The sequence below is a fragment of the Crocodylus siamensis genome, chromosome 11 (assembly GCF_052110815.1).
Source record: "Crocodylus siamensis isolate JL-2025a chromosome 11, ASM5211081v1, whole genome shotgun sequence".
NCBI lineage: Eukaryota > Metazoa > Chordata > Crocodylia > Crocodylidae > Crocodylus > Crocodylus siamensis.
In genome coordinates this window covers 6,671,992-6,697,421 of record NC_143405.1, presented here as the reverse complement: position 1 = coordinate 6,697,421, position 25,430 = coordinate 6,671,992, and the positions used below count along the sequence as shown (strand labels likewise).

Here is a 25,430-nt window from a genome sequence, read left to right as displayed (position 1 = left end):
ATCTGTTTGGCAACATTTCCCAGGCAATCCACCCCAGCCGAACACGTGCATGGAGTGAGGCCATGACTGCACATGGCTCGGTGAGATTAACAGCTCCTGGGGCTGTGTTTTCTTTAGGGTCCTGCTCATCTTTCCATGCAACTGTAAAAAATATGTTTGATTTAACCCCTTGGAGATCATGATCCATATCCTAGGAAACAGGGAGATTCATCAAGGGAAATGCTGGCAAGAGCAATGAGATGAAGGGGCAGCTTGTACCCTGTGATATCACACGCATTATCAAAATGATAGATAATAGCAGACTGTTTAGAGCGGCCTCACTCGTAAGCCTGAAAAACAGCTTCATATATTGCACAGACATTGAAACACACCTTTCTAGGCGCACACCCATGCACGTACACACATACCTCATCTGGAACGGAGCAGGATAAGCAGCAGCCAGCAGCGGTTCATGGCAAAGGGGATGAGGGGCATTCTCCAGCCAGGTTACAACCAGTGACGCTGGACCTAGAAAGGTACTTAATTCTGTCTATCCCAACCGGCAGGGCAGAGGCAGTGATCTCTTTTTATCCCTTTCTACAAATGGCAGCACCCAGATTTGGGATGATGACACACGGGAAGCAGCTGACTGCAGGATCTGGGGATGCTTTTGGAGATCTGCTACAGATATGGAAGAAAGGAGGTGGAAAGGAACTGCCCCCCAGATCAATGTTTGGGACATATGGCATATATCAGAGGTGAGCGTCTCATTAGCATCCAGTGGTGGCAGAAGCATCATGCTCTGGTGCAGCGGCCTGGAAACCTGGGTGCCAAGGTGCTGGCGGGGGTTACCAAAAAGGCCATTGCACTGGAAGAAGCCGCGGCTCTGGCCAAAAGCAAAGGCAGGCAGGGGACAGCATGTGCATGCAGGGCTCTGCGAGAGCAGCTGACAGGTCAACCGCCCTCCTCAGCCACTCAGGAAGATTGAAGAGAGAATAAAATCAGCCCAGTCGAGTTCAATTCCCATTGATAATGTCCATATGCAATTAGAGCCAATTAGGGGCAGGCAGAGAATGACAAGTGTTTGGCCAGCAGGTGGGGGAGGTGGGAAGGGAGGAGGTCAACACCACAATCCAATTTCCCAACAACCAAATGCAATTACCGAGTATTACTTACCCGGCTGGCCCAGGAGGGCCAGCGCATAAATGGCACAAGCCGGGAGCAGGAGCATCTTTCTCCCCAGCATGCAGACCACTGGGAGCAAGCGCTCCTCCTGCCCTCGTTTCAGGCTCCGGGAAGTGGTGTCCATATACTTCACCATGCTCACGCTGTTCCTGGTCATCCTGGTGGCAGCTCTTCAAGGCACAGCTCCCCAGGAGAACTACTTCCCTTACAAGGTGCCCCTCGACCCCCGGGGGCTCGTGGAGCTGGCGTGGAACGTCAGCTACCCGGAGCAGGTGGTGCATTTCCAGGTCTTCATCAAGGAGCTGAAGTTCGGGCTGCTCTTCGGGATGTCGGACCGGGGCGACTTCGAAAACGCAGACCTGGCCGCGCTCTGGAGCGATGGGCACAGCTCCTACTTTGGGGTAAGCTGCATGCGATGCGCTTGAGCTGCGGAGGGTGGCCACTTAGCCAAGGGGCTCCATCCTGTGCTAACATTTGCTCCCCAGTTTGACTGAAACGGGCCTTGCCATACATCCCACTGGACTCTAAGCCGGATTAGGCTGAATGCTGTCTTCCCTTTGATTAGCTGGGAGTAGTTAACAGATGCCGAGAGGTTTATTCCAAAGGGATACAGGTACCACAGTGATTCAGGTACCGAAGTGGTGGGCGGGATCCTCAACAGACAGAGGAGAAAAGAAAAGATCGGTTGCTGAGTTTGACCCCCGTGTTGATTTACCATTTATGTTTGCCAAGTGTTCTGGCGGGCGGCACGGTCTGCAACACACACGCACGCCCCATCAGCAACTTCGTTCACTCATGCACTTCTGTGAGTCCCATTAAAAATTAACCACGATGCCCACTAACGACTTTGAGAAAGTGCAAAAGTTATCATCCGCAAGGTCTGCTCCTGCCAGCACCAATAAGCCAGATGCAAATCAGATTTAAGGCTATAGCAAAGATCAACAGGACACTGGGAAGTACCCATTGGCTGTCAATTGCCAGCAGCCCGGGTTTAGAAGAAATTAAACATGCTCATGAATCCTGGATGGATAGAAGAGCTTCATGTTAGACCGACGGTTGGGTAACTCATTTCTGATTCTGTTGTTTGACTGGTATTGGAACTCTTTTGCGACATAACCCATGCTTTTTCATTTTTCTGTGCAATAGGTTCGTTTTGGCAGCAACGCTACAAACACTCACAATGAACTATTCCCAGACCATTGGATCAGACTCATTTTAATTTTATTTTCACCGCAGAAAGCAACTCTGATGCTTTTTCCTCTACAATGCTTTCAAGTGAAGTTGATTTGCACCTTGCCGCTTGCTTGAAATTAACAATAAAAATAGTCCTTCGCAAGGGTCAGCCATGTGATCTGCCCTGTAATGAAAGGATGGAAACGAGAATGTGGAACATTATGATCTGTGCTGGTTTTCTTGCTAAATACCAGCTAATCATGATGTATCACGACCCAAATGTTACATTATTTCAAAGCACCGGGTTGCACAAAAAAATGCATAGGAAAAAAAAAAGGAAAACCCCATAAAGGTACATTTCTAGCAGGGCTTTGCAAGATGTTCAGTGCTGAATTAATAAAAAGCAGTCGGCATCCTGGCTTTCCATTCCATTTTGGTGCTTTACACATTCTTTAAATACTGCCTGGAGAGTTATATAAATCTGGGCAGAATTGTTTCTCTCCCCCCCCGCAGCCTTTCTTCTGGCTGTGTTTGTCAGCTGCTAAAAGATCCAAATTTGCTTAACCTTTCCCTATACTGCAAGATTAATTTGCACAACATATTCCTATGAAAACAAATGTCATGCTTGATTTTATTTTTCCTTTCGAAGGACAATATGTTCAAGGAATATAATTCTGTGCTTTGAACTGAAATAGTGCCAGGATGGTTCATTCTTTTTATTTCTCAGAAAAAAAACCCCCAAAAAACCCCAGTGCCTGCTTCTGTGAAGTGTGTACAGGGAGATTTCCTAGTCTCTGCCTTCACCACCCAGTAGGCAAAAGACACCACCAGATAACAGAAGAGATTTATTCAGTGACCCAGTTCCTGCTCCAAACCTTTGCACCCAAGATTCATAGTGTGCCCTATTCTGTCACCTCTATTTACCATGTTCCTCCTGTGTTTTTACCGAGTTCAGCGGACCTCTTGGTGGATAAAGGTACTGCCCAGCCAGAGCACAAGTACTAGAAGCTGGTCATATAGGATTATGGCTTGCACGTTTCTCCCCGTAGTCCATGATGCAACGGTGTTGTCTGATCTTCAGCCAAAGTCGGCCGGTCAAAGACTTGGGGGAAAACCCCACAGAAGAATTAGCAAGGATGCATGCAACCTTTTCCTACAGCGAGAGAGGGTTTCCTGGGCTTCCTTTTAGTAAGCCAGGCAATGGTTTAAAGGGACACTGTCACTGTGAAAAGTTGGGTATGTCCACAAACTTCCCTACAGTTTTGAAAACACGGTACTGTCCTCATCCATAGAAAAATCGCTGTGCAAATAAAAGCTGGGCCGGATGGACTCTGCCAGCCACTTCGCTGCTCTGTCTCCACCGGTCCATATCTTGATTTTAATGCACTGTTTCATTGTCTCAGTGCCTAGGAAACCAGTTGTGGAACAGACTCCTACTGTGCTAATATCTGAACATACAGAATGAAAAGCTGGTTTTACTAGGGGGTAAAAGGCAGGATGACCATAAAACAGGCGGGCAAACTGTGCTGGCTCAGTCTCGCTGCTTTGGGTTACAATATCAGCAGAGACTCGGCAGCATAGGCATTAGCTCACGCTGGCAACCAGAAGACAAACTCTCTAGGGATCCAGTAGCCCATGCCAGGACCCCTGGCAGCTATGTCTTTGCAGCTGTTGTTAATCACGCCAGTTAGATTAAGCTAGCACAGGCATTCGGGTACAGTCACCCCTTTTTTTTTTTTGCTGTGACTTCATAATAAAGGCAAATGATCACGTCTTAGCTGGTTACAAGGGTTCCTTCTTCTGCAGGATGCGTGGAGTGACCAGAAAGGGCACTTACATATGGACTCCCAACAGGACTACCAGCTCCTCAGCGTGCGCCGAACCCCAGAGGGCCTCTACCTGGTCTTCAAAAGAGCCTTCAGCACCTGCGATCCAAAGGACTACCTTATAGAGGTATCACTTCACCTAGCTATTGGCAGAGGCCAAGTGTGATGTCTCCTTGTCAGCTGGATGGTCTGTTTCTGGGCATTGTGCTCTAAAGGTGTCCAGTTAGATGGGGGTCGCTCAGCATTGAAATTGCAGGCTGGATGAATAACAAAGTCCTGGCTCTATAAAGATGAAGGGCAGAAATCCCATTGACTTCAATGGGGCTGGGGTTCCCACCCACGCGTGATATTTAAATATCTGTGGGCCAGTGGTTAAAGCTCTGATTCGAAATTCAGAACCCCTCAGGCTCTGGATCCAAAGCAAGTGCACCCAAGCTTCGGTCATGCTTACAACTAGTGGAAATCAGGAGTAATTCCACTGACAGCAGAGTTACACTGGTGCAAATGGGGGTGTGATCCAATTCAGGCCCCTGTTTCTGGCTTGGATTTGCTTTGCGATTGGAGGCAAACTGCCCTAATACGTCATTGAATCCTGATCCTTGGATGGAGGGGGCTAGGGATGTGGCAAGTTGTACTGTGGGACTCCCCATGTATGTCCTAGCTGGTTGGAGAGTCATAGCCCATTGCTGTTCTTGTATCCCTGGCTTAAACTTTCATGGAAGGTATCAATGGCACAAAGAGATGGATTTCAAACCTAGAGTCCAGCCACCACAAAACCTCCCCTTTCTCAATAGCCTTTCTACCATAGGGATGGCATTCAAAAAGCCAACATGCCTTTACCCACTACGGCTTCTGGCAATGGAGGAAATCAATAAAATATTCTTTGGAAAAAGCCCCAACTAACAAAACAACCCTTCCCCAAAAAGGGAAGAAGTACCAAAGACCCAATGACATCCAGTAAGGACTTCAAAACCCCAGAGTGGACAAGACAGGGCAAGACAGACAGATCTTCTCATCCATTAAGTAACTGAAGGCTGGTGGCTTAGTGGGTCGATGTCCAGCTTTTCACGTGTGCCATTCATTATGCCTTGCTTATGTGCTAAATTTAATGTGAGAGCAGCATCATTCATTCCTTTTAAGGAACAAGGGAAGAGGCTCTATAGATAACATGCCTGAGATAGGAATAACATTTTACTTCATCTATTTACAATCCCTTATACATCTTTAGGATATGTAGATTTTATCCGGCTCCCACCAAACACTTCTGTTATATATGTGTTAGATTGATATAAATACACCTTCTGCATCACTCCACTTCACAACCTGAAGCCAAGTATTTTGAGTGTTACACAGAGGTGTTGTTAAAAAGGTGACAAGGAGGAGGATTTTAGCAGGAGGTGATGAGCCAAGATACAGTAGCTTGAACTGGGTGAGGTGTTTGTCACAATTCTTCTTCAATGAAATCTCTCTCCTTTCAGGTTCACTAAACTTCCGCAAAATTTGGGGACAGTCTCTCCCAGTCTGGTTGTTTACCCAGGACAGGTCTCAAGGGACAGGGTTTTATACAGTGTGCACGGGTCTAGGACACAGGAATGGACTGTGATTTTGTTAAAGCCGAAAGGTTTTGATGACTAAGAACTTTTTGAGCTAACCAGGGGTTTCATCTTTTGTACGCTGAGACATTTCAAGGCTCCAAAATACTCCCAACTTTTTTAGAAAGGAAATGGGTGTGCATATAATCACAGGAAACAAACTGATGAATCACTTTGAGCACATTTTATTGTGCACCTTTGAAAACGGCTCACTTGATTTTTTCCCCCCTCCTAACAACTAGCTTGACCCAAAGCCCATTAAATTATTTCCAAAGACTTTGGTGTGCTTCCTATCAGCCCCTCTGCATGTGCATGATAGAAGATACACATCTGTCCAACAGACTGCTGGGTATAGTGCAAGCATGCCTCAGAGTTAGCTTTAAATGAGCAAGCTCAGGTCCCGAATGTGGTCCAGCTACAGAAACATGCAGTTCAGACTGGGCTATCTTACCCTGCCAAAATGAGGGAGAGAGAGAAGGCATGGGTGGGGAGGAGACACACAACCCCTTATTTATGAAAAAGAAAAGTGTATTTCAGGCTTCACATGTACTGATTAGTGCAGTGCATGTAAAAAGGAGATCATGCAATCTGAAGGAAATGGTGTGAGTGCCCTCGACTTGGGAAACCATCTCTGCTCATTGATTGATGTTGATCATAAGATCAGACCGATGGATTCCCCCTAAGGCTGTAATGTCATTCTTAGTGGAAACTCCCTCCCCCTCCGACAACATGGCCATAGCACATGTTGGAGCAAGCTTATGGGGAGCCCCCGAATTTGCCATGCTTGGAGGGGTAGCATCTTCCTTTTGGGCTCCTCCCATTTCTAATGGCAATAAAAAGTTCAGTGGGTGACTCCAAGCTTGATAACATTTGCCATGAAGCTCCCTGATGGGAGGCATGAACGGGCATGAAGCTCCCTGCTGCCCTTTGTTTCTCATTTCCAGGACGGCACCGTGCACCTTATCTACGGGATCCTTGAGAAACCGGTCCCTTCTCTCCAAGCAATCAACATCTCTGCCATCTACAAGGGGCTGCAGAGGGTACAGCTGTTGAAGCCTAACATCACTACTCCTGAACTGCCCAGAGACATGAAGACCATGGAGATAAGAGCCCCTGATGTAGTCATTCCCAGCCAGGAGACGACATACTGGTGCTATATGGTACAGCTTCCAGACGACTTCCCAAGACATCACATTGTCATGGTAAGAAGGAAGAGAGTTCTTCCCAACAGAGATCAAGGAGACTTCCCTTTATGGCAAATTAAAGCTCTCCATCCCCTTGGCCTCTGGCAGAGCTGTCCTGCTGTTCCTTCATTCACCACCCAGTATCCTATACCAATTGTGTCCTCCATGCTCCTGGAAGCAGGGAGGATGGAGGATGCAGTCAGCGCTATGCCCCATGCATAGAAACACATCCTTCCTTTGAGATGGAGGGTGACAATTAGCTTGAATGCAACATCATGCAATACCAGTAAGAAGGGAAACCTCCAGGAAATGATGACGCATGAAGGGACACAAAAAGGGTAAATAGGAGATGGAGGGAAGAAAGGAACAGACCTGAAAAGTTGTGGCCAGGTGGAAAATATTTCAAGAAAAAAGGAAAAAAAAAAAAAAAAAAGCTTTTATGAGCTGGCTTCTTTGTAAAAAACAGTCAAGGGAAAGAGCAATAACCATAGACACAAGCTGAGAAGCAAACTTTGGTGAATCACACAAATATGCTACAAATGAGGCTGTATCTGTTTCCTTGCATGCTGTGGCTCTTGGGGCTTTCCTCCCATCTCCCAGCTCGATACTGCTTGAGTCACATCGACTTCCGAAGTACGAGAGAGAAACATGAGAACAGGCTAATGCCTGGGACAGTCAATTGAACAGGAGGGTAATTCCAGCATAACTGCCTAGTCATCAGCTGCTGAGAGATTTTAGCCCAGGAGGGGAGTAAAGTAACAGCTCAGCAGATTACCTAGTAAAGGCAGAAGCACAAAGTGTGGCGGGGAGGGAGGGAGGGAGGAGAAGCAGCTGGACCTGCAGCAGGGCTCATGAGGTTAGGAAGAGACAACAGGGCAAAGGGAAACTCAGAGCAGGGATTTCTCTCGACCAGATGGTGTGACATGAATCATGCCCGCGTACGTAAAAAGTGCATTAACTCTGGTCCCTTTGCACTGGAGGGACGTTGCACTCCTACAGCTGGCACGCGTCGATATGCCAATTTTTTCAAGCCTGTTTTAAATCATTCTCTTTACATTGAATTCCCCACCCCCACCATCGCCCCTTGTACGGTGAGCAGCAGTTGGTTAGAAATGACACTCAATAGCTTCAGGGACAGGCTATCACAAGGTGCTTGATACCATTTTATGAAAAATCAATTGCTGCGCCAAAGACCTCTGAGCAGCAAAACTGGCAAATTCCCTAGTCGCCGTGTAATGGACCTATGGCTTCTAACTTAGTGGCATGTTGCTTTTGTCTGCTGCTTTACAATGAAGTCAGTGGAAATCTTTCTGTAGACTTCAGCAGGCTTGGGATCAAGCCCAAAGCTGGAGTTCTTAAACATGGTCAGACGTGTCCAAGCAAGTCCCATATCTGTAGCAGTCCACCAGCAAAGAGCTGGCAATACATATGGGGGATCATCTCCGGGGAGCCTAGAGATGCTCCAGAACTAGCCGCTCTCACTACCCTCCAGCATCACCTAATAGTTTTCGTCTTCTCCTTGGACTCATCTTTGCAGTACGAGCCAGTGGTCACAGCAGGCAACGAAGCGCTGGTCCATCACATGGAAGTTTTCCAGTGCGCGGCTCAGTTTGACAGCTTCCCACATTACAACGGGCCCTGCGACTCCAAGATGAAGCCGGAGCGACTGAACTACTGCCGACACGTGCTGGCAGCGTGGGCCATGGGAGCTCAGGTGTGCGGGTGCGACTCGTGGCCGGTGCACGTACGCCCATATTCCCTTCCGCTGTTTCTCTTTGGCCCGTTGCCACTCTGCTTAAAATCACAGGGTCACAGTCACCCAGTCCATGGATGGGATTTTGGGATCCAAACGCGCCTCGCTGTTTGGGACCCCCGGAGTCTCTTCCACACTGTTGTGGTTTGGCTCTTCCTGGCTGGGTATCTGATCCCTGCTACACCCAGGGGCAGGCCGGTATCGTTCCCCCAAAGTCAGCAGAGCTATGCTGATTCCCACAAACTTCTTCTAGTGGAGAAGACTGCTTTCAAGGGTGTCAGAGGCTTCTGGCCATTGAGCAGGCAACTTCGGGTGACCTCCTCTATCCCACCGTGTTGTGGTGACCTCCTCTATCCCACTTGTGATGCAGAGAATTACTCGCCCCGGGATCATTCCCTCCTTGGCATCTTCCCTGACTTCACAGCACGCAGACCTCACGCCTCTCCCTCCTGCTTACAGGCCTTCTACTACCCTGAAGAGGCAGGCCTTGCCTTCGGGGGGCCGGGCTCCTCCAAGTATTTACGCCTGGAGATCCACTACCACAACCCCCTGGTCTTCCAAGGTAAGTGAGCCTGCAGCAACGCGTGCCGTTCGGGCAGAAGCCACCTGCGCTTGTCCGGTCTCGCCCGCACAATCTGCAGAAATTTCTGACCGAAGCAATAAAAAAGTCCATAAAAACTCTTCCGCTCAATGCTGCCCAGGCACCAATACGCTGAGGCAACAGAGCGAAAATAATCCCTGCCTCTCGGAGGTGGTGACAGGGAAGAAGGGTAAATCCTAGAACTGCCGCCTAATTGCAGGAAGCCAAGTGAATGAAAGAAAATCTGGCTTGGAGCACAGCTTAATACACAGAGCCCGGAGATCTGACAGATGTGATGGGCTTTAATGGAAGGGCAATGCCTAGTGCCCCTGGCAGCCACCACCAACATTGCCACCTTTTGGGTTTCTGGTGTCAGCCGCGGCAGGAAACAGCAAAGGGAAGGACAAAAGCCTCCTCACCTGAGCCAGGTTGTGCCCTCTGGCACATATTCCCACGCAAGAGGCTTAGGATAGGCCTGGGAAGTGCCATCAGGTGAACTATTTCCCACCAGCAGCAGAGTAAAGCTTGGCATCTGAACCAGAGGGAAGAGATCCCATTGCTGCGGAGGGTGAGATAGTTGTATCGGTCAGGTATTCAGGTTGCAGCCGTATTGGCCTGGAGGCAGGAGGAATCAGGACTTGTGGTAGGGGTGATATCTTTTATTAGACCAATTAGATTTCTGCAAAAAAAAATTCTGTAATTGCAGGCTTTCAGGCAGGAACATACCTGAGGAAGGGTGTTTGTGCCCGAAAGCTTGCACTTAAACAATTTTTTTTTTGTGGCCAAAATCTAGTCGGTCTTATAAAACCTATCACCTCTACCATGAGTCTTGATCCCATAGTTGTATCTGCACACTTGCTCCTACTTCAGACTGCAGTCCAAGCTTCGAACCACCCTACCTTTGCCTCGGGGAAGCAGGCGAGGTGTCTGTTGGGATCTTCACTGTTTTAGAGAGGCGAGGCTGCCAGCAGGCGAAGAAGAAACCAGACAGCACAGCAAAAATAGCGTCCTTCACTGATGAGAGCTTCCAGGCAAATTCTGTCCAGTTTGAATGCGATCTGCGCAGGTCAGCTTCAGACCCTGTGTCATGGCTGAAGTCCAGAAAATCAGTAGAAATCTCATGGAAATGGTCGCGCTGGTGAAATTTCCAGCATTATCTGAAGGCTGGAGAGGTTTGGTTTGGACCTGGGCTCTCGATCCCAGCCTCCGGTTTGCACTTTGCTCTGCCTGATGCAAGCCCTTGCACACTGCAAACCTGATGCAGGCTGAGCAGTCCCGGACTGCACCTGGCAGCTGACAGTCAAGGCAGGGGGAGGCTTAAGGGGGTCTTTTGGATCTGGAAACCAACAGGAGAGCTTCTGTTTTCACTGCATCTGGCTCAAGGCAAAGGTATCTGCTCCTTCAAACAGATCCCTTTGTCCCAAGCACCAGCTTGTCGGGGGGTGTTAAAACCCGTGTGCAGTTCCTGGAAAGCCCTGCCCTTTATTTTCCCATTAGCATCTCTCCACATCACACCCTCCGTGCTTTATGCCCATCATCTCTCTCTCTTTGCTTCTCACTCTGCTCTGCTCTGTACTCACGCTTTTTTTTTAATCCCACTGAAATGTCTCTATCCAGTGTATCCACACCTTTCTTCACAGTCTTCCCTAAACTGAACACAGAGCCAGCAAGAGAATAGCTCTAAGGCAGCTACTTTTTAAGCAAATACAATACACTTGAGAAAAACACAATGCATACATTAGATATATCTGGACTGGAACAAGACTGTTAGGTGTTAGAAGCTGTTTCGGACTGTCCTAAGTAAAATATCCCTGTTAGACTGCTCTTGTTGTGACAAATATCCTGTCTTGGAATAACCAGTAGTCACACAAATGGCACGGACAGTACAGTAATCTGGCCTCACAACCCCCCAAGGTAATCACAGTTATTATTACCTGGATTTCACACAGTGGGGATCTGAGGCAGCGAGAGGTTGAATCATTTACCCAGTGTTACCTATCAGCAGTACCCAAGGTAGACTCAGACAGGAATGATTAGATGGAGAAGGGATCTTCAGAGACAACTGTGTGTTTCCGTATGCCTCAGTGTTTACCTGGCCCTTGTATCCGATTGCTTCACTCTTCAGTAGGTGGATTCTCACCAGACTCCTGGGAGAGGGGGTCAGTGCTCTTATGCCCATTATAAAGGTGTGGGACTGAGGCTCAGAGAAAGGCTAAGTAGTGCTGGAAGTCTGTTATCCAAGCTGTAGCCATATTGGTCCAGAGGAAAAGGCACTCAAGACTCATAGCAGAGATGATATCATTTATTAGACCAAAAAAATTCCTTTAATTGCTTTAAATTACAGGAATTAAATTAAATTCCTTTAAAAGCAATTAAAATTTTTTTTTGCGAAAGCCTTGTAGGTCTAATAAAAGATATCATCTCTACCATGAGTCCTGACTGCAAGTCTGTGGCACAGCATGGACTTGAACCCAGTCCCTGAGAGGCAGAAACCTAGTCCCTTCCCCTATAATCAGAGTTTTTCTCCCCACCCCTGCTGCCCCAGCCAAGTGAAATTCAGGGGCCCAGCTCAATACAGAGGTATTAGCCTGGTGGGCACAGGAAGAGATTTTTTTAATGCACAAATGATATTTCTTATTTGAGGCATTGGACAGAGAAAAGTCCCACTAAATTACCAAATCTTTCATTTACATAAAATCAAGTCACTTCACGACTATCCAAGTGTATTTTTAGAAGACCAGAGCATATGTACTACAGATCAATCACATCACACTCGGAGACTTGAAAAGCAACACGTCTATAAATATGGAGATGGCTTCTTTTATTGTTTAACTGCCTTTTCATTTTAACCAATAACGGCTCCCCATTTATTCTTATCCTTTTGATGAATCCAACCCAGAGACAAATACTTAAAAATAAGTAAGAGGCCTCCGTGGCTTAGCTAACAAAACCTTTCCCTTTAAAGCTAATTCCTGAAAAAGCAGCCACGGAGGGGGACACAGAACTACCGGTGGTTTTCTTTTTCGGTGTTCAGGTGCCAGGCTCCTCTGGAAGATTTGGTTTAAGGCCATTACCTGCAAGCAACAATCAATTCCTAAACTGTTGACACGGCCTGCAATGGAGGGCGACAAAAACCCACTCATCCCTAATGGAAACTGCCCCAATATCTGCCCATCCTGGAAAGAGTGCCCATTTAGCCTCCTGTATCACTAGCCATCCCTCCAAGAGAGGTGAACTCTTCTCTGCCTTTTGGCCTTGCTGGGCAATCAGTCGCTAGGATTCCCGCTTAATCGATCTCCTTCCCCCTGCAGGGACAAGGTCTCGTCTACCTGTACATGCACACCTCACACCAGCCCACAGTCCTTTTGCTAGCATGGCTTATTGACCAACAGCTTATTTCACTGGAGGGCGGGTGCTTTTGCCAGTAGAAACCTTGAAGGGTTTGCAAGTGTGGCCCGAGGCTCGGGTGGGGCTCTCTCACCGGCAGGCTTGCCCCTTGCCTTCAGGGTGTCGCGGGCCACGCTGGAGGGATCGCACTGCACCCGGGTGCTGCTACGGAGTTTGGTTTGCTGTACTCTTTGCCCAAACCCTGCAGCTTCCCTGTTGTCTTCCTACTGGTCTTGTGACAGCCAGGATAGACACTCAAGAACTGACCTCCAGACTCCGAGCACCTTCTTTCCCTGCACGCTGCCTCCGTTTGCAGATCAGGAACTGGCCAGCGCATTATGCAGAGATGCTTTATGCTGACTGGGAGAGATCCCGCTTGGCTTCTCCCTCCAGGAGAGCCTCTGCTTGTCACAGCCAAATGCCGTCGGCACGGTCCTGTTTGGAGAGTGGAAGATGTTGCAGCATAACGCAGCTAACGCATTTCACCACGTTTACATCTCTGCTTTCTCTCCCTGTGCTCCCAGCCCCTCTCACATTCACACCCGCTCCCTGCCAGGAACAACGTGCCCTTGGTTTTCCTGGCTGTTGCACAGTTGGAATCGGTGCCACGATGCATGCATATCTGTCTGGGGAAGAAGCCAGGAGACTGCGGAGATGATGGGTTCAGAGAAGTGCTACATCCCAGACTGGAGCAATAAAAAGAGCAGAAGCCAAGGATGCTTTCAACTACAGGAGACCCAAGTCTCCGGGCAGAGTCTGTCTTGGGCAGAAAGAAGAACCACAGAGGTTACAGCCATTCCTCCCTTAGAAAGGATTTGCATGTTGACTGTTCATTAGCTTTGGTCATTGAGAGGCAGTGTCTCCCTGTTTCTGAATAAGCAGCAGAAGTCCTTACTACAGTGCACTGGGTGACAGCCCTTTGGAAACCGTCTCAAGCTGCAGAGAGAGCACGCTCTAGGTAATGGCAGGACCTGATAAAAGACCTTTCCTTCAAACAAGAGAAGCATTGGTGGTCCTGTGCTGAAGAAAGCAGGCTGGAAAATGTGGGAAGAAATTCAACATCGGTTTCTCCCCCCTCCAGAATCTGGTCCAAATATACACAAGTACAGGGGCTCTCCTAAATCTGTCGTGCACCTATAGCCCCACCTGCTTTCGAGGCTCATGCACCTCCAAAGACATTCCCACCCAACTCCCTGTTCTCCTGCCCTTGTGTTACTGCTGGGCACTGTCACCAGGGCAGGATTAACGCGTAGGTAAACTAGGCACGTGCCTAGCGCCTAATTGAAGAGGGCCCCAGCTGCACTTATTTGGCATATGATAATTATTAAGTGAAAAAAGTAATATAAATATACAGTATTAAGTAGGGGCCCACGAGTTTGTTTGCCTAGGGCCCACTAAGGGTTTGTCCAGCTCTGACTGGTGAGGCGACCAGAAGATTGGGCTTGTGTTTAGCTCTGGCCTATTGTGAAATTTTCCAGGGTAGAGGGGAGTACAATAAAACTTTAACACAGAGGTTGTAGCAGGCAGAGAATATACAGTCAACTGAGCTGCCTTTCCCATGTTCACTACACCAAAGCTTAATATTTCACGGCTGATCTTTCCCCGAGAACGGCTTACTCCCATGGCGAGTTGCAGTGTGGCATCAAAACCCGTCCTTTTATTTTGCCAGGTCGCCACGACTCCTCCGGGATCCGCCTTTATTACACAGCCTCGCTGAGACGCTACGATGCCGGCATTATGGAGCTTGGCTTGGTCTACACGCCGGTGATGGCTATACCTCCTGGGGAAACCGAGTTCTTCCTGACAGGCTACTGTACGGATAAATGCACCCAAGTGGTCAGTATGCTGGGGGAAAGCAATGCCCCATCCAGGTTGTTCCATCACACCAGCACAAGAGGGGACCTATGCAAAGAGAGGATCAGTGCCTGCGCTAACATCCATGCAACTTCTAGGCATAAGAGATAGGCTACCCAGTAAGTAGCTAGGAGCGTGTCCCATCGTACACAACAGCTGGTGCAATTCAGGAAAGGAAACCCATCAGCAATGAGAGCAAAGCAGCAGCTTTCCCAGTAATAGCGTCCCCGTGTCAAAGGCCTGACAGCCAGGTAGGCAGAGACCAGGCAAAAGAGAATAATCACTAAACAGGGATTTCTCATTTGAATGAGCTTAAAATGCAAGGAGGAATGTGCTGTCTGCCCAACAGCTCCTGAATGAGTTGCCTAAATTTCCACCGTGTCATCAGGAAGTGTTAATCAATAGGCAGCGTTAATCAGGAAGTGTTAATCAATACTTTGGGAGGGCATACCCTGGAACAGTAGCTTGTGCAGCTAGCAAAGGCGAGGGAATAAATAGCATTGTGCCTAGCTGTCTTCTGCTGAACTAGAAAGTGCCTGTGGGTCAAGCTTTGCCGGACAAGCAGACTATAAAGAAACAAAGTGCATGCAGAAGCAGCTCAGGGAGTATGAACACAAGCTCTACTGTGCGGGATTTGGTGCTGGTCCGGCAAATACCTGCCATGCTCTTCCCAGGACTGTGTGGCAGCAGGTGAGACCTCTTGCAGAGATTTGTTTGCTCTTGGCTATGCCAGCACCTGCAAGCCTGAGTCTTCCCGTGGGACTGTTTCTCCAGGCTCTGCCTCCCGCTGGGATCCACATCTTCGCCTCCCAGCTCCACACTCACCTGACGGGAAGGAAGGTGGTGACCGTGTTGTCCCGGGAAGGGAGCGAGCGGGAGATAGTGAACGCAGACAATCACTACAGCCCTCACTTCCAGGTAGACCTTTCCCCACTGAGCGCAGCCTCAGCTTTAGCTAAAATAAAATGGGGGGAGGAGGGGAGGGTTTAATAGTCAGCCTCCGTTCTTGGGCATCTGAGTGAAAACCTGATTGTGGCCTATTCCAACGAGATCTGTCAGTGCAGAAGACAGTGTAGGAAAGTGGGTGTGTTGGTGTCTTCTAACTCTAAAATTGTTTTTTCCCTTTTAGGAGATCCGCATGTTAAAGAAGGTGGTTTCTGTCTTTCCGGTGAGCGTCTGTAGAAGTAACTGCAGTTTCTAAATGACGGAGATCGTAAGAAAATAGGGCAGGAAAGGACCTCGCAAGGTCATCTAGTCCAGCTTTCTGCTCAAGGCAGGACCGTCGCTTAACAGTCAAATGAAATTCTAGGGTCTGTGCTCTGCAGGAACTCAGCCTAGATGATCTTGTTGGCATTTCTGGCCTTAAAAGCTACGAATGCCTGACATTATTTCATCCTTTCCACTGTAATAAGCTGAGCACATAGTCTGCCTAAGAGTTTTCTCATGGGGTTCAGTTCCTTAGTATCCAGCAACTTCCTAGGCAAATCAGCGTTGCATGGTAAGCCTAGATATCAACAAAGGAAGCAATGTTCCCCTGCATAGGGTGCTTAAAAGGAGCTGTGCCAGGGTTAGCAGAAGGTAGGAGCTGCTAAATCAGCACATCTCAGCTCCCTTGGCCACATCCCCATCCTTGCAATCATTGTTCCACACAAATCTCCACCCCGGGCAGATTTTGGCATCCTAAGGCTGATTGGAAACAGTGGCTGAGCCTGGCCAGTGTTATATTTTAAAGAGTGAAACATGGTTAATTGAATCACTTGATTATTAGAGTTACGGAGAATCAAAGCTGCAAGAAAATTCACAAGCTCCCTTCCGAAATGTCAACATTTTCTGAAATGGTCTCACTGGCTCCATTAATAAATAGCAAGGCGATGATGCTGAGCCTTCAGGACTGTAACGCAGGGAACAGGCTGAGCCCTGAGAGGGCATCAGGCAAGTTGTGCTGGCAAAGGGCCACGGTTTCAAGAGTATCAAGACACCTAAAGGTGAAGACAGAAGCCTAATGGGAGTTTCAATAACCCGGGCACTCTTGAAAATCCCATATAATGCCTACATGCATCTTCAGGCACTTTAGAAATTCAGGCCTAAGTTCCTTAGAAAGTAGGGAGGAAGCAAAAAAGGAATCTCGTGGGGAAGTGACTATACAAAATCCCTTTGCAGAAGGGAGGTTTGGCAAACCTTTGTGCTATTTACCTTGAAGCCCGTGTTGTGTGCAGGAAGTGGGGTGCCTGGTATCACTTAAACCGCTTAAGGGGCGCAAATATGGGAGAGGTATCCCTGGGCACCATCCCTGGTCTCGCCGCTGACCGGAAATAGAAAACTTTCAGATATAACCATCTAGCATCTTTGTGCTTGAACACACAGGGGGACGTGCTCATAACATCCTGCGCCTACAACACAGAGGACAGGGACCAAGCCACTGTGGTAAGTGTGTGTGTGTGGATGCACATGCCCACAAATCAGAAAGAAATGGTTAGAAAACTGAGCGTGGAGCCCATTTGCAGTCAAGGGTTAAGGGCTGGCATGGGTGCTGAAAGTTATTGTACCTATACTCTCTGCTAAATCAGAGGCTGAAACCACATCATGGGAGGGCAGGGGCTGTGGTCTCTCACTTCTTGTGCTCTGTCCACTCGAGCAATAAGTGCATGAAGCGTGTGCTTCGTTCTACAAGCCACTTGACAATACGTGGGTATCACAGATAAGCAGCGTGTGTGACAGCTTGGGCTATTTCCTTACACAGATGCACAGAAAAGAGACTGTCACAGAGACGAGTTAGGGAGCCCAAGCTGCAGGATTGCAGGAAACCTCCATATTATCAGAGATCCCACAGTCAAAGGGGTGAAAAGCCAGTGTCACAGGGCCCTGCAGTTCGGCACTCTGCATATCCAGGGCCCTGCAGGCGTGTGCACACATGCCAAAAGGTGGTTCAGGGGCTCATACGTCTGTCCAGCTCATGATGTTTGAAGGCAGTTGCAAAGAGGTGGCTCCCATGGGCTGATGGTCACTGAGGAGTTCCCTGGCTGATCCTCCCAGGGATGCAGGAAAAGGCAGTGGCTGCTGACGGTTGATTGGGAACCCAAATGTGTTTCTCTTCTTTTTGCAGGGTGGGTTTGGCATCATGGAAGAGATGTGCGTCAACTATGTGCACTATTACCCTCAGACACAGCTAGAGCTGTGCAAAAGCTCCATTGATCCCGGCTACCTGCACAGATACTTTAATCTTGTGAACAGGTAGGGAGCTCCACATAGCTTGGGCTTGGCTGGAACATGGGGTACGTGAATGGTGATGGACACCCGATTGCTGGTACCCCTGAAAGGGGACAGTCCCCACTGAAAGCCTTTATTTGTTCTGCAGTGGCAGTGCTAGATGCAGGAAAGCCAGGCAGTTTCCAGGAAGCTGCAGGGATAGTGGGAATGAATCCTGCCTGGGTATGAGTCACAAAGAATAAGCAGGACTCCTTCCTTCTTGGGGATATGACCAAGCCCATGTTTTTCGAAAGAAGGTAGAAAGAGGATGCCTGGCAAAGGATGCCTTTTCTGAGAAGACATAAAGCCTGGGATAATGCAGGAGCTGCTATTATTGGTAAAAACTGTGAAAAAATGGCTTGTTGACAGAAGTCAACTGCACTTCCAAAAAACTCATCCTTTTCAGCTGAGCTGATGTGAATACCCTTCAAAACTTTTCGGTGAGGCAGAAATAATAATAATGAAAAAAATCAGATAAAACTAGACCCTTCATTGTAGCTTCATTTTTTTGAATACATGAGAAAGGAAGGCTAAATGGCCTCACAAAATCATAGACTCCAATGCTTTAATTCTGAAAGCTTCAAAATGAGGCTTTTTGGCCTTTTCTGAATTTCTCCAAGGTTTTCTTTTTTGCATTGTTTTGTTTTTTACTTTCTGACCAAACAGCTTGGCAAAGCTGATGTGAATCCTCAAAGCTTTTCAGTGTTGCTGCACCTGCCTTTCTTTCTGGAAAAATAGTTTCAGCTACATTTTTTCACTCGGTTCCTCTGCCACCCCCCCATCCCCCACCCCTCCACCCCCTGTCTTGGGCCTTCATTTTCCAACTATCAGTTTGCAAGGGAGAATTCAGCAGGATAGAGCACATTAGACAAGAAATAGCTGTGCCTCTCCAAGCGTGGCCTCATCTCATCAGAGTTACTGAATGAGCAGGGTCACACCTCATTGTTATTTCTATCAATCATCTCTCTGTCCACCTGCTTACATAGCCCTCGTCAAGGTAGTGGCTGAGCAGGGTCATATGCATGGTACATAATGCACACATATAATGAAAGCCCAAGCTCCAAGGCTTTGCTATGAGAGACCCTGATTTCAGCATGCCGAATCACAAAGCAGGGCTGGAAGGGACCGCTGGAGGTCACCTCGAGTCCACCCCCCTGCCCGAGGCAGGACCACCCCCGTCCAAACCATGCAAGTGCTGAGCAGCCCCTTTCAGGATCATGTGCTGCATGGAAAAGAAGTCAGTCCGGCCCTTTCCATTTCCCTGCCTGACATTTCTCTTGCATTAGGTTCAACGACGAGGAGATCTGCATGTGCCCACAGACCTCGGTCACGCAGCAGTTTGCTTCTGTCCCGTGGAACGCATTCAGCAGAGATGTCCTGAAATCCCTCTATGGCTTTGCTCCGATCTCCATGCACTGCAATAAATCTTCAGCCGTCCGCTTCCCGGTAGGTAGGAAACTTCTGAAAAGTACGGTAAGACTTACTGCGAAACCACCCCCTGCGAAACAGGACTTTGCAAAACAGACCTGCTCCCTGCACGTCTCTAGCAGAGCTGGAGCCACCGACCGTGGTGACAGCAAAGGGGATTCCTGCTTGATTCTCCTCTCAGCACGCCAAGGCCAGGCCAAGTCTGGGAGTGGGAGATAGAGGCAGTTCTCTCCAATGCCTCTTCGAGAGGCTGCCTTACTGAGTTCCCGGCAGGGAAGCAGGTGCAAAGCAACTTGAGGTGATGGGCAGTGCACACCTGGCAGCATTTGGGTTCTTGTTGCTGTTCCCCAAGAAGGAAAGGACCTGGGTTGATAGTAAGGCTGTGTCTACACCATATCCCTGCAGGGTTCGGATAGCCACCGAGGATGAGTCCTCACCCATTCACTCCCACTCTGACATGCCCAGACCAAGGAATTAGGCAATGCAGAGAGCCTGGAAGGGTCCCGAGTGCGTGCCCATGACAGAGATGCTGGGCCACGCACACCTCTACAATGCTTAACCGCTGAGTGCATGCAGGGCAGTGCTTGCTGGCTTCTCAGCTGTGTCCCAGGCTCTCCAGAGAGGAGGTGCAGACATGCTCACAGGGTAGGTCTACACTGCAGTCCCTTCTATGACTGCAGAGTATCCCCATGCCAGAGCTAGCTTCCCACAGGGTAACCACATTAATGTGGAGCTCAATGTGGCTGCAAAATTTGCACACAGAGCAGAGGAAATACTGGGGCAATGACCCCCACGCTGAGCTCTATGCTGTTGTGACTACACCGCTACTCACCTGCACGCTAGCTGATTTGAAGCTAGCTCAGTAACACTGCTACTACACTGCACTAGGGAGATACCCAGGATGAATCTGCAGCACTGACATTTAGAAAAACACACCACACTAATGAGCACTGTCAGGGGAAGAAAAAAGAAACCCTAGGAAGATGTAAGGAGATTCAACATAAGTTGCATGGGGCCATCGCTAGGGCCACGTTTCAGAACAGACCTGACTTTCAAGCCCGAAGGTCCTCCAGTAGCAATTACAAATAAAGAGCTATAATTCAGGAGTTTGCAAAAATCACACCGGATCCCAAGAACCCCCCTGTAAGAGTCTGAGCGATCTCAGTAGGATGGGGATAAAGGGAACAGAGGATGGGACAGTGCGCAGAGATCTTTGAAGGGAAAAGATCTGAAGTCGGGATAAAGCTGTTGCAGGTTGAGATCAGGTAGGTCTCATCTTACCCTCACCCTTGGACAGCATTTTTGCAAGTGCAGGAGAACTTAAAACGATTGTCTTTTGGAGGATGGGTGTAACGTGGAGCAGTGGAGGGAAAGACAAAAAAGGCACTGAGAAATATGGTAACACTTACCACGAAACTCCCCCTGTGAGATGTGACTTGGCAAAAGAGAAGACCTTTAGCTTCTGCCATACAAACCTACCCCAGAGATGTTAGGGTTCATTTAAACTCACTGGGCTGAAATTCTGCATGCTGGCTGTATGCCAATTAAATCCTATTTCAAAGACTTCACTGGAGCATAGGCCTTGTGCCACCTGTCTGCAGGGCTGGCGGGTACTGCCTTCTTTGCAGTCGTCTCGATTCAATAGGTTTGCATGGCAGCAGCGCAGAAAGAATGGGGAATGAGCATGCAGCCGGCATCGACACTAAGTCGGTCACCTGGAGGCTACAAGCCAATAAAGAAAGAGAAAGCAGGCCGTGGTCTTCCCGCTCTGTTTGCTTTTCAAATTTGAGTGGGATTTTAAAACACCTCCTGTCTGCTACAGTATTTCTGTCTGGAGAGCTTCTAATTAGCCTCTTGCCTTCCTGCAGGCCAGTGATTCCCCACTCATATGCGATTTGCTGGAGGAGCTTTATGCTTTTAATTATTTAGTAAAATGAAAATCCTTGTCTTGCTCGGAGGGTGTTTCAAGGTAACACTTGTGCGTAATGAAAGAAAGGGCTCTTTGGCATCCACCTCTGCAAGAGCCTGTTGAGACTTTGGGCTGGAATAGTTTGTCAGTGTATTTATTTAGATTTATACACACGCACACCAAAAAGAACAACTCTCCATATGCTCTAGATGCCCTTGTTATACCTTAAAAATACACTCAAGCGCAGAGGGTGTTACCCATAAGCTTTGAAGCGTGTTAGCAGAGATGTAAGGATGCCTGGAACTGGAACAGCAGATGTCCGTGCCAGTCGGATGCAAGACACAGTCAGAGACCTGAGCGGGGTCCCAGACTGGAACGAGAGCCGTACTACAGGCCACGCGTGAAGTTCAATGGCAGGGATAGGTTGCATGTAGAAGAGCGCAGCAAGGGTGCTACAGGCCAGGGTGAGGGGCAGAGAGGGATGAGCCCCTGCATTCAACTCCAGGGCCACTGCAGGTCTGGAGTGAGGTGCGCAGGGACAGCTGGGTGTGGGGTGCTTGACTCCAGCCACGGCTGTCGCAGACCCTCACCGCCATGAGCACCAAAGTCATGGGTTACTTAGGCTCAGGCAATGCCATCCTGCTTTTCTGTTCAGCCAGAGCAGTAGCCCACCCCTGGCTATTTAAAGGATTCAAACAAGACACACGACAGTTCGCCTTGTGTTTTAAACTGCACTCCTTCTGCTGTGAGGCCAGAATCGTAGGAGGCAGCCTCAGTCATCACGGTCATTAGGAACAAACGATGGGCAGCACTGCTCATTAAAGTTACAGGTTACTCGGAGTAAGAAGGGCAGTCGATCAGTCGGCTCCCAGAGGTGTCCAGGCCTGACTTCACCTTCTCGAGATGCAAGGCCAGAATTGAGGCTTCCAGGGCAACACCCGCTGTGATGGTAATAATGGTGGTGACATAAGTGTGCAGAGCAGGAAACCCACGTGCCCCCAAGTCTGTCTCCTTTTGTCCCAGCTCAGACTTTGGCCTGTTTCTCTGATGTTTCCTTGCAGGCATCTAGATATCACCTTAATCTCAAAATGGGTAAAAGACAGCTCAGCTTCCCCTGCCAAACCATTTCTGTTCCCTCCATGGACAATACCACTGTCGTAGCTGCTGCTCAGGCCCATAAGCCAGGCCTCATCCTTGACTCAAACCTTTCTTTAGGGTCTCACGTCCAGGCTCTGTCTCGACCTTGCCGATTCGTTCTGCACCAGCACTAAAATGTGACCTCTCCCATCTGCCCATGCAGCCAAAGCTCTTGTCCGCGCTCCGATCACCTGGGGCGCCCACACACGTGCAGCGAGGCTGCTCTGACGCGCTGTAATTACAGCGCGTTGGAGCTGATTAAATTAATTGAGTCTGTTGGAGCATGGTAATTACTCCAGCAGACTCCAGAGTCGTGCGTATCGGCGTCCCCGCGCTAAAAAAAAAATGGCGGCGGGGACGCTTTCACGACAGCTCGGCTGATGAGCTTTAGTTAAAGCGTTCCCACTGTCCCTTTTTTAGCGTGGGGACGCTGATACAAGTGACCGTCCAGGTGCTTTCATCACAACGGCTTTTGGAGCTGCTGTAATTAAAGAGCCTCCCTCCCCTCCTGGAGCACGTCTATAAATGTCCCTGGTGTCTCAAATAATCCAGCATCCTTCTCCCTGGCTGTGGCCCTCACCAAGGCAGGCTTGCCCTTCTCACGGCTATCAGAACATTACAGCAAAGATCACTTCGCTTTGACCATGTCACCCTCTCTCTGCATCCCACCAGCAATTCCCCTTCACGGCCCCTCTCTACCGCTAATGTCCCATTCAGCACCAGGAGGTGATTGTCCTACCTCTAAGTGACCTACAGTGCCCACCTCCATCCTGCCTGTGTTGTACTTCCAAGCAAATACCTTTGTGCTTTCTCCCATGCTTCACAGGTGGTAGGCGCTTCCTGAAAACAGCTGCAAAATGACGTGGTTGTTCCCCTTCAAGCCCCCCCTTTGCCCTGATGCTTAAAGAAAAGCTTGACCAACGTTAGACCACTGGTGTGCTGTGATCATGCTGACCAGGATGATCTCCCTGGGTATCCATCTGTAGTCTTCAGCAGAGCTGACAGGGTGCTTGGGTCAGGGACCTGTTTGTTGTGTGTTTGTACCAGGCTTTTCACTGCACTCCACTGAGGTTGATGGTCCCACGTGTCTGCAACCTGCTGCTTCCAAGTGCTGTGGAAAATGAGAAGAGGCATACAAGACAAGAGACGGAGAGACTAGCAACCAGCTGAGCTCCACCAGCCTGCACCCTGGAGCAGGCTGGCCCTTGGACCCCATGTGATATGGCAGGGTCCCACCCAGGCCTCTATCCCCTCTTGTTCTCACTGACCTCTCCCTCTCTCTGCAGGGCGAATGGGAGAAGCAGCCTCTCCCACAGATTGCCAAGATGCTGCCAGCGCCCATCCCGCATTGCCCCCCTCCGCTAGCACCGCCACCGCCACCCGCTGTGCTCATCAACCTGGGCAAGACCAAGGCAGACTGAAGGCACATCTGGCTTCCCCTGCCACGATGCACGATGCCATGAGACACTTTTGGACACACTCGGGCGCTTTTGATTTTGGTTCAAGCTTTTGTAACGCTGCAGCGGAGAGGGTGGGAGCAGGCTGGAGGGGTTGCCTTAGGGATTTATAAGCTTCCTGATACGAGGGTCCACTAGAGAGCGGCTTTTACCCTGAACAGGGTGGGAAGAGGGTAGAGAGAATATAAAGGACTCCTCTCTGCACAAACACACAGGCCAGATCTCACTGACTGTTCCTAGGAGGGACTGGCGGTGGGGCATTGCTCACAGCAATGGGGTCTCTCACGGACGGGTCAGCAGGCATATGCTGCAGTGTCCGAGCTCCCAGCACCTGGCTGGACAAAGCTGCCCCCCATGTTAGAGATGCCAAAGAACAAGCAATCCCGATTCCACACGTGCTGCCCGTGGCCCTGAGGGTTTGGCTGGGAGCTGGGAAAGGCTGGGGTCTAACCCCAGTGTTGGCTCTGTCTCAGTGCGGGGCCTATAGCAAGTCCCTGCACTCTGCCTCAGCTCCCTGTCTGCAAAGTGAGGATAATCAATACCCTGACACCTGCCACGCAGGGGGCTGTTCGGGCTAATTGGTTACAGCTCAGAAAGTGCCTGGGAGATGAAAAGTGCTATTATTAGTGTATTAATAGCAGTGCTCTGAGTAACGCAGGCTTCCACCCCCAGAGTAATATCGCGGAAGATTTCTCCTGTGCTGCGCAGCCATGAACAAGCCCCGCTGTGCACCTGCCGGGAGCTGTCTGCCACTGTAATCCTATTTCCTCACATACAACACGTGCCTTTCCCCAAGAAATCAGCTGCTGGAAACTGGTGTGCATTCTATGGAAAAAAATACGGTAAAAGCAGTTTCTGCCACTTACGGGGCAAAAGGGAAAGTAAAATCTGCCCACAATCCACAGGAAGCAAAGCCAGGAGTAGGCTCAGCCTCTAGCTGCTGCTACTCAGTTACTTACTAAAAGGAAAGCTCATTTTTTCCTTTGTTCTGCCTTTCAACAAACAAAGTGTGCATTTTACTCCAGGGCACATTGTACATGCGAACATACAGCACTTTCCTCAGAGGGAAACCGAGGCATGGAGAGGTTTGCCGAGCAGGATCAGAATTCAGGATGTTTCTGGTTCCCTTGGGCTGTCTCTCTCTTTTTTTTACTATATAATATATTTTGTGTTCCAGGCCAGATCAGCCAAATCACGTTGATTGAGCAGAACTCAATCGTTTCGAAAACCAAATCAGCTGAGCAGGCAGAACGCAATCGTTCTCCAAACACCGTGTAGGGCACGACAGCTGGTGAGCATCCTTCATCCCCGACTCTCACCCTGGGACTTCAGATACTTCCAAATTCATTAGTAGGCATCCTATGTGTAGGTGTCTGCTCCCCAGGCCAGTTAAAGGCCAGCTCTGTTTTCAAGGCTGTGCGAGGGCAGACCGCGTGGGTGCCCAGGACGGAGCCCCTCTTTCCGTCCTGGGGAGTGGAGCAAGGCCGGGGCAGCAGTGGGTAAGGGAGCAGCTCTGGCGCCGGAAGGAGCTGGGCTAAGTGCCTCTTTTTCTTTTCATCTTCCTCCCCCTTGCCTCAACCTGGCCATCAGGCCGTGTCTGTATAAGTCAACGGACAAGCTTTGAGCCTGCTCCTCTCACCAGCTGCTGGGCACAATCCAGCTCCCACCCTGCCCTGCCAAAATCCTGCCCCCTCCACTATGTCTATGTTTCTCTTGGGATTTTATCCTGCTCCTGCCTGC

At 49.2% G+C, this 25,430-nt stretch overlaps 1 protein-coding gene across 1 annotated transcript; it reads left to right on the top strand.

Annotated features, from left to right (window-relative positions):
• The first annotated feature begins 1,223 nt into the window (after positions 1–1,223).
• DBH (dopamine beta-hydroxylase) lies at positions 1,224–25,430 on the top strand. The gene is made up of 12 exons (XM_090021739.1): positions 1,224–1,565; positions 4,144–4,290; positions 6,700–6,957; positions 8,477–8,653; positions 9,152–9,254; positions 14,329–14,495; positions 15,288–15,431; positions 15,643–15,681; positions 16,878–16,937; positions 17,617–17,744; positions 19,046–19,205; positions 23,520–25,430. The coding sequence occupies exons 1-12, from the start codon at positions 1,224–1,226 to the stop codon at positions 23,652–23,654; spliced, it is 1,860 nt and encodes a 619-aa protein (XP_089877865.1). The 3' UTR covers positions 23,655–25,430.

Bases quoted from the DNA above. Each gene is read 5' to 3' on its own strand.
- DBH (XM_090021739.1), top strand. From the start codon at position 1,224: ATGCAGACCACTGGGAGCAAGCGCTCCTCCTGCCCTCGTTTCAGGCTC. The intron at 9,255-14,328 runs GTAAGTGAGCCT...TTATTTTGCCAG, and splicing joins CAACCCCCTGGTCTTCCAAG to GTCGCCACGACTCCTCCGGG. The intron at 14,496-15,287 runs GTCAGTATGCTG...CTGTTTCTCCAG, and splicing joins CGGATAAATGCACCCAAGTG to GCTCTGCCTCCCGCTGGGAT.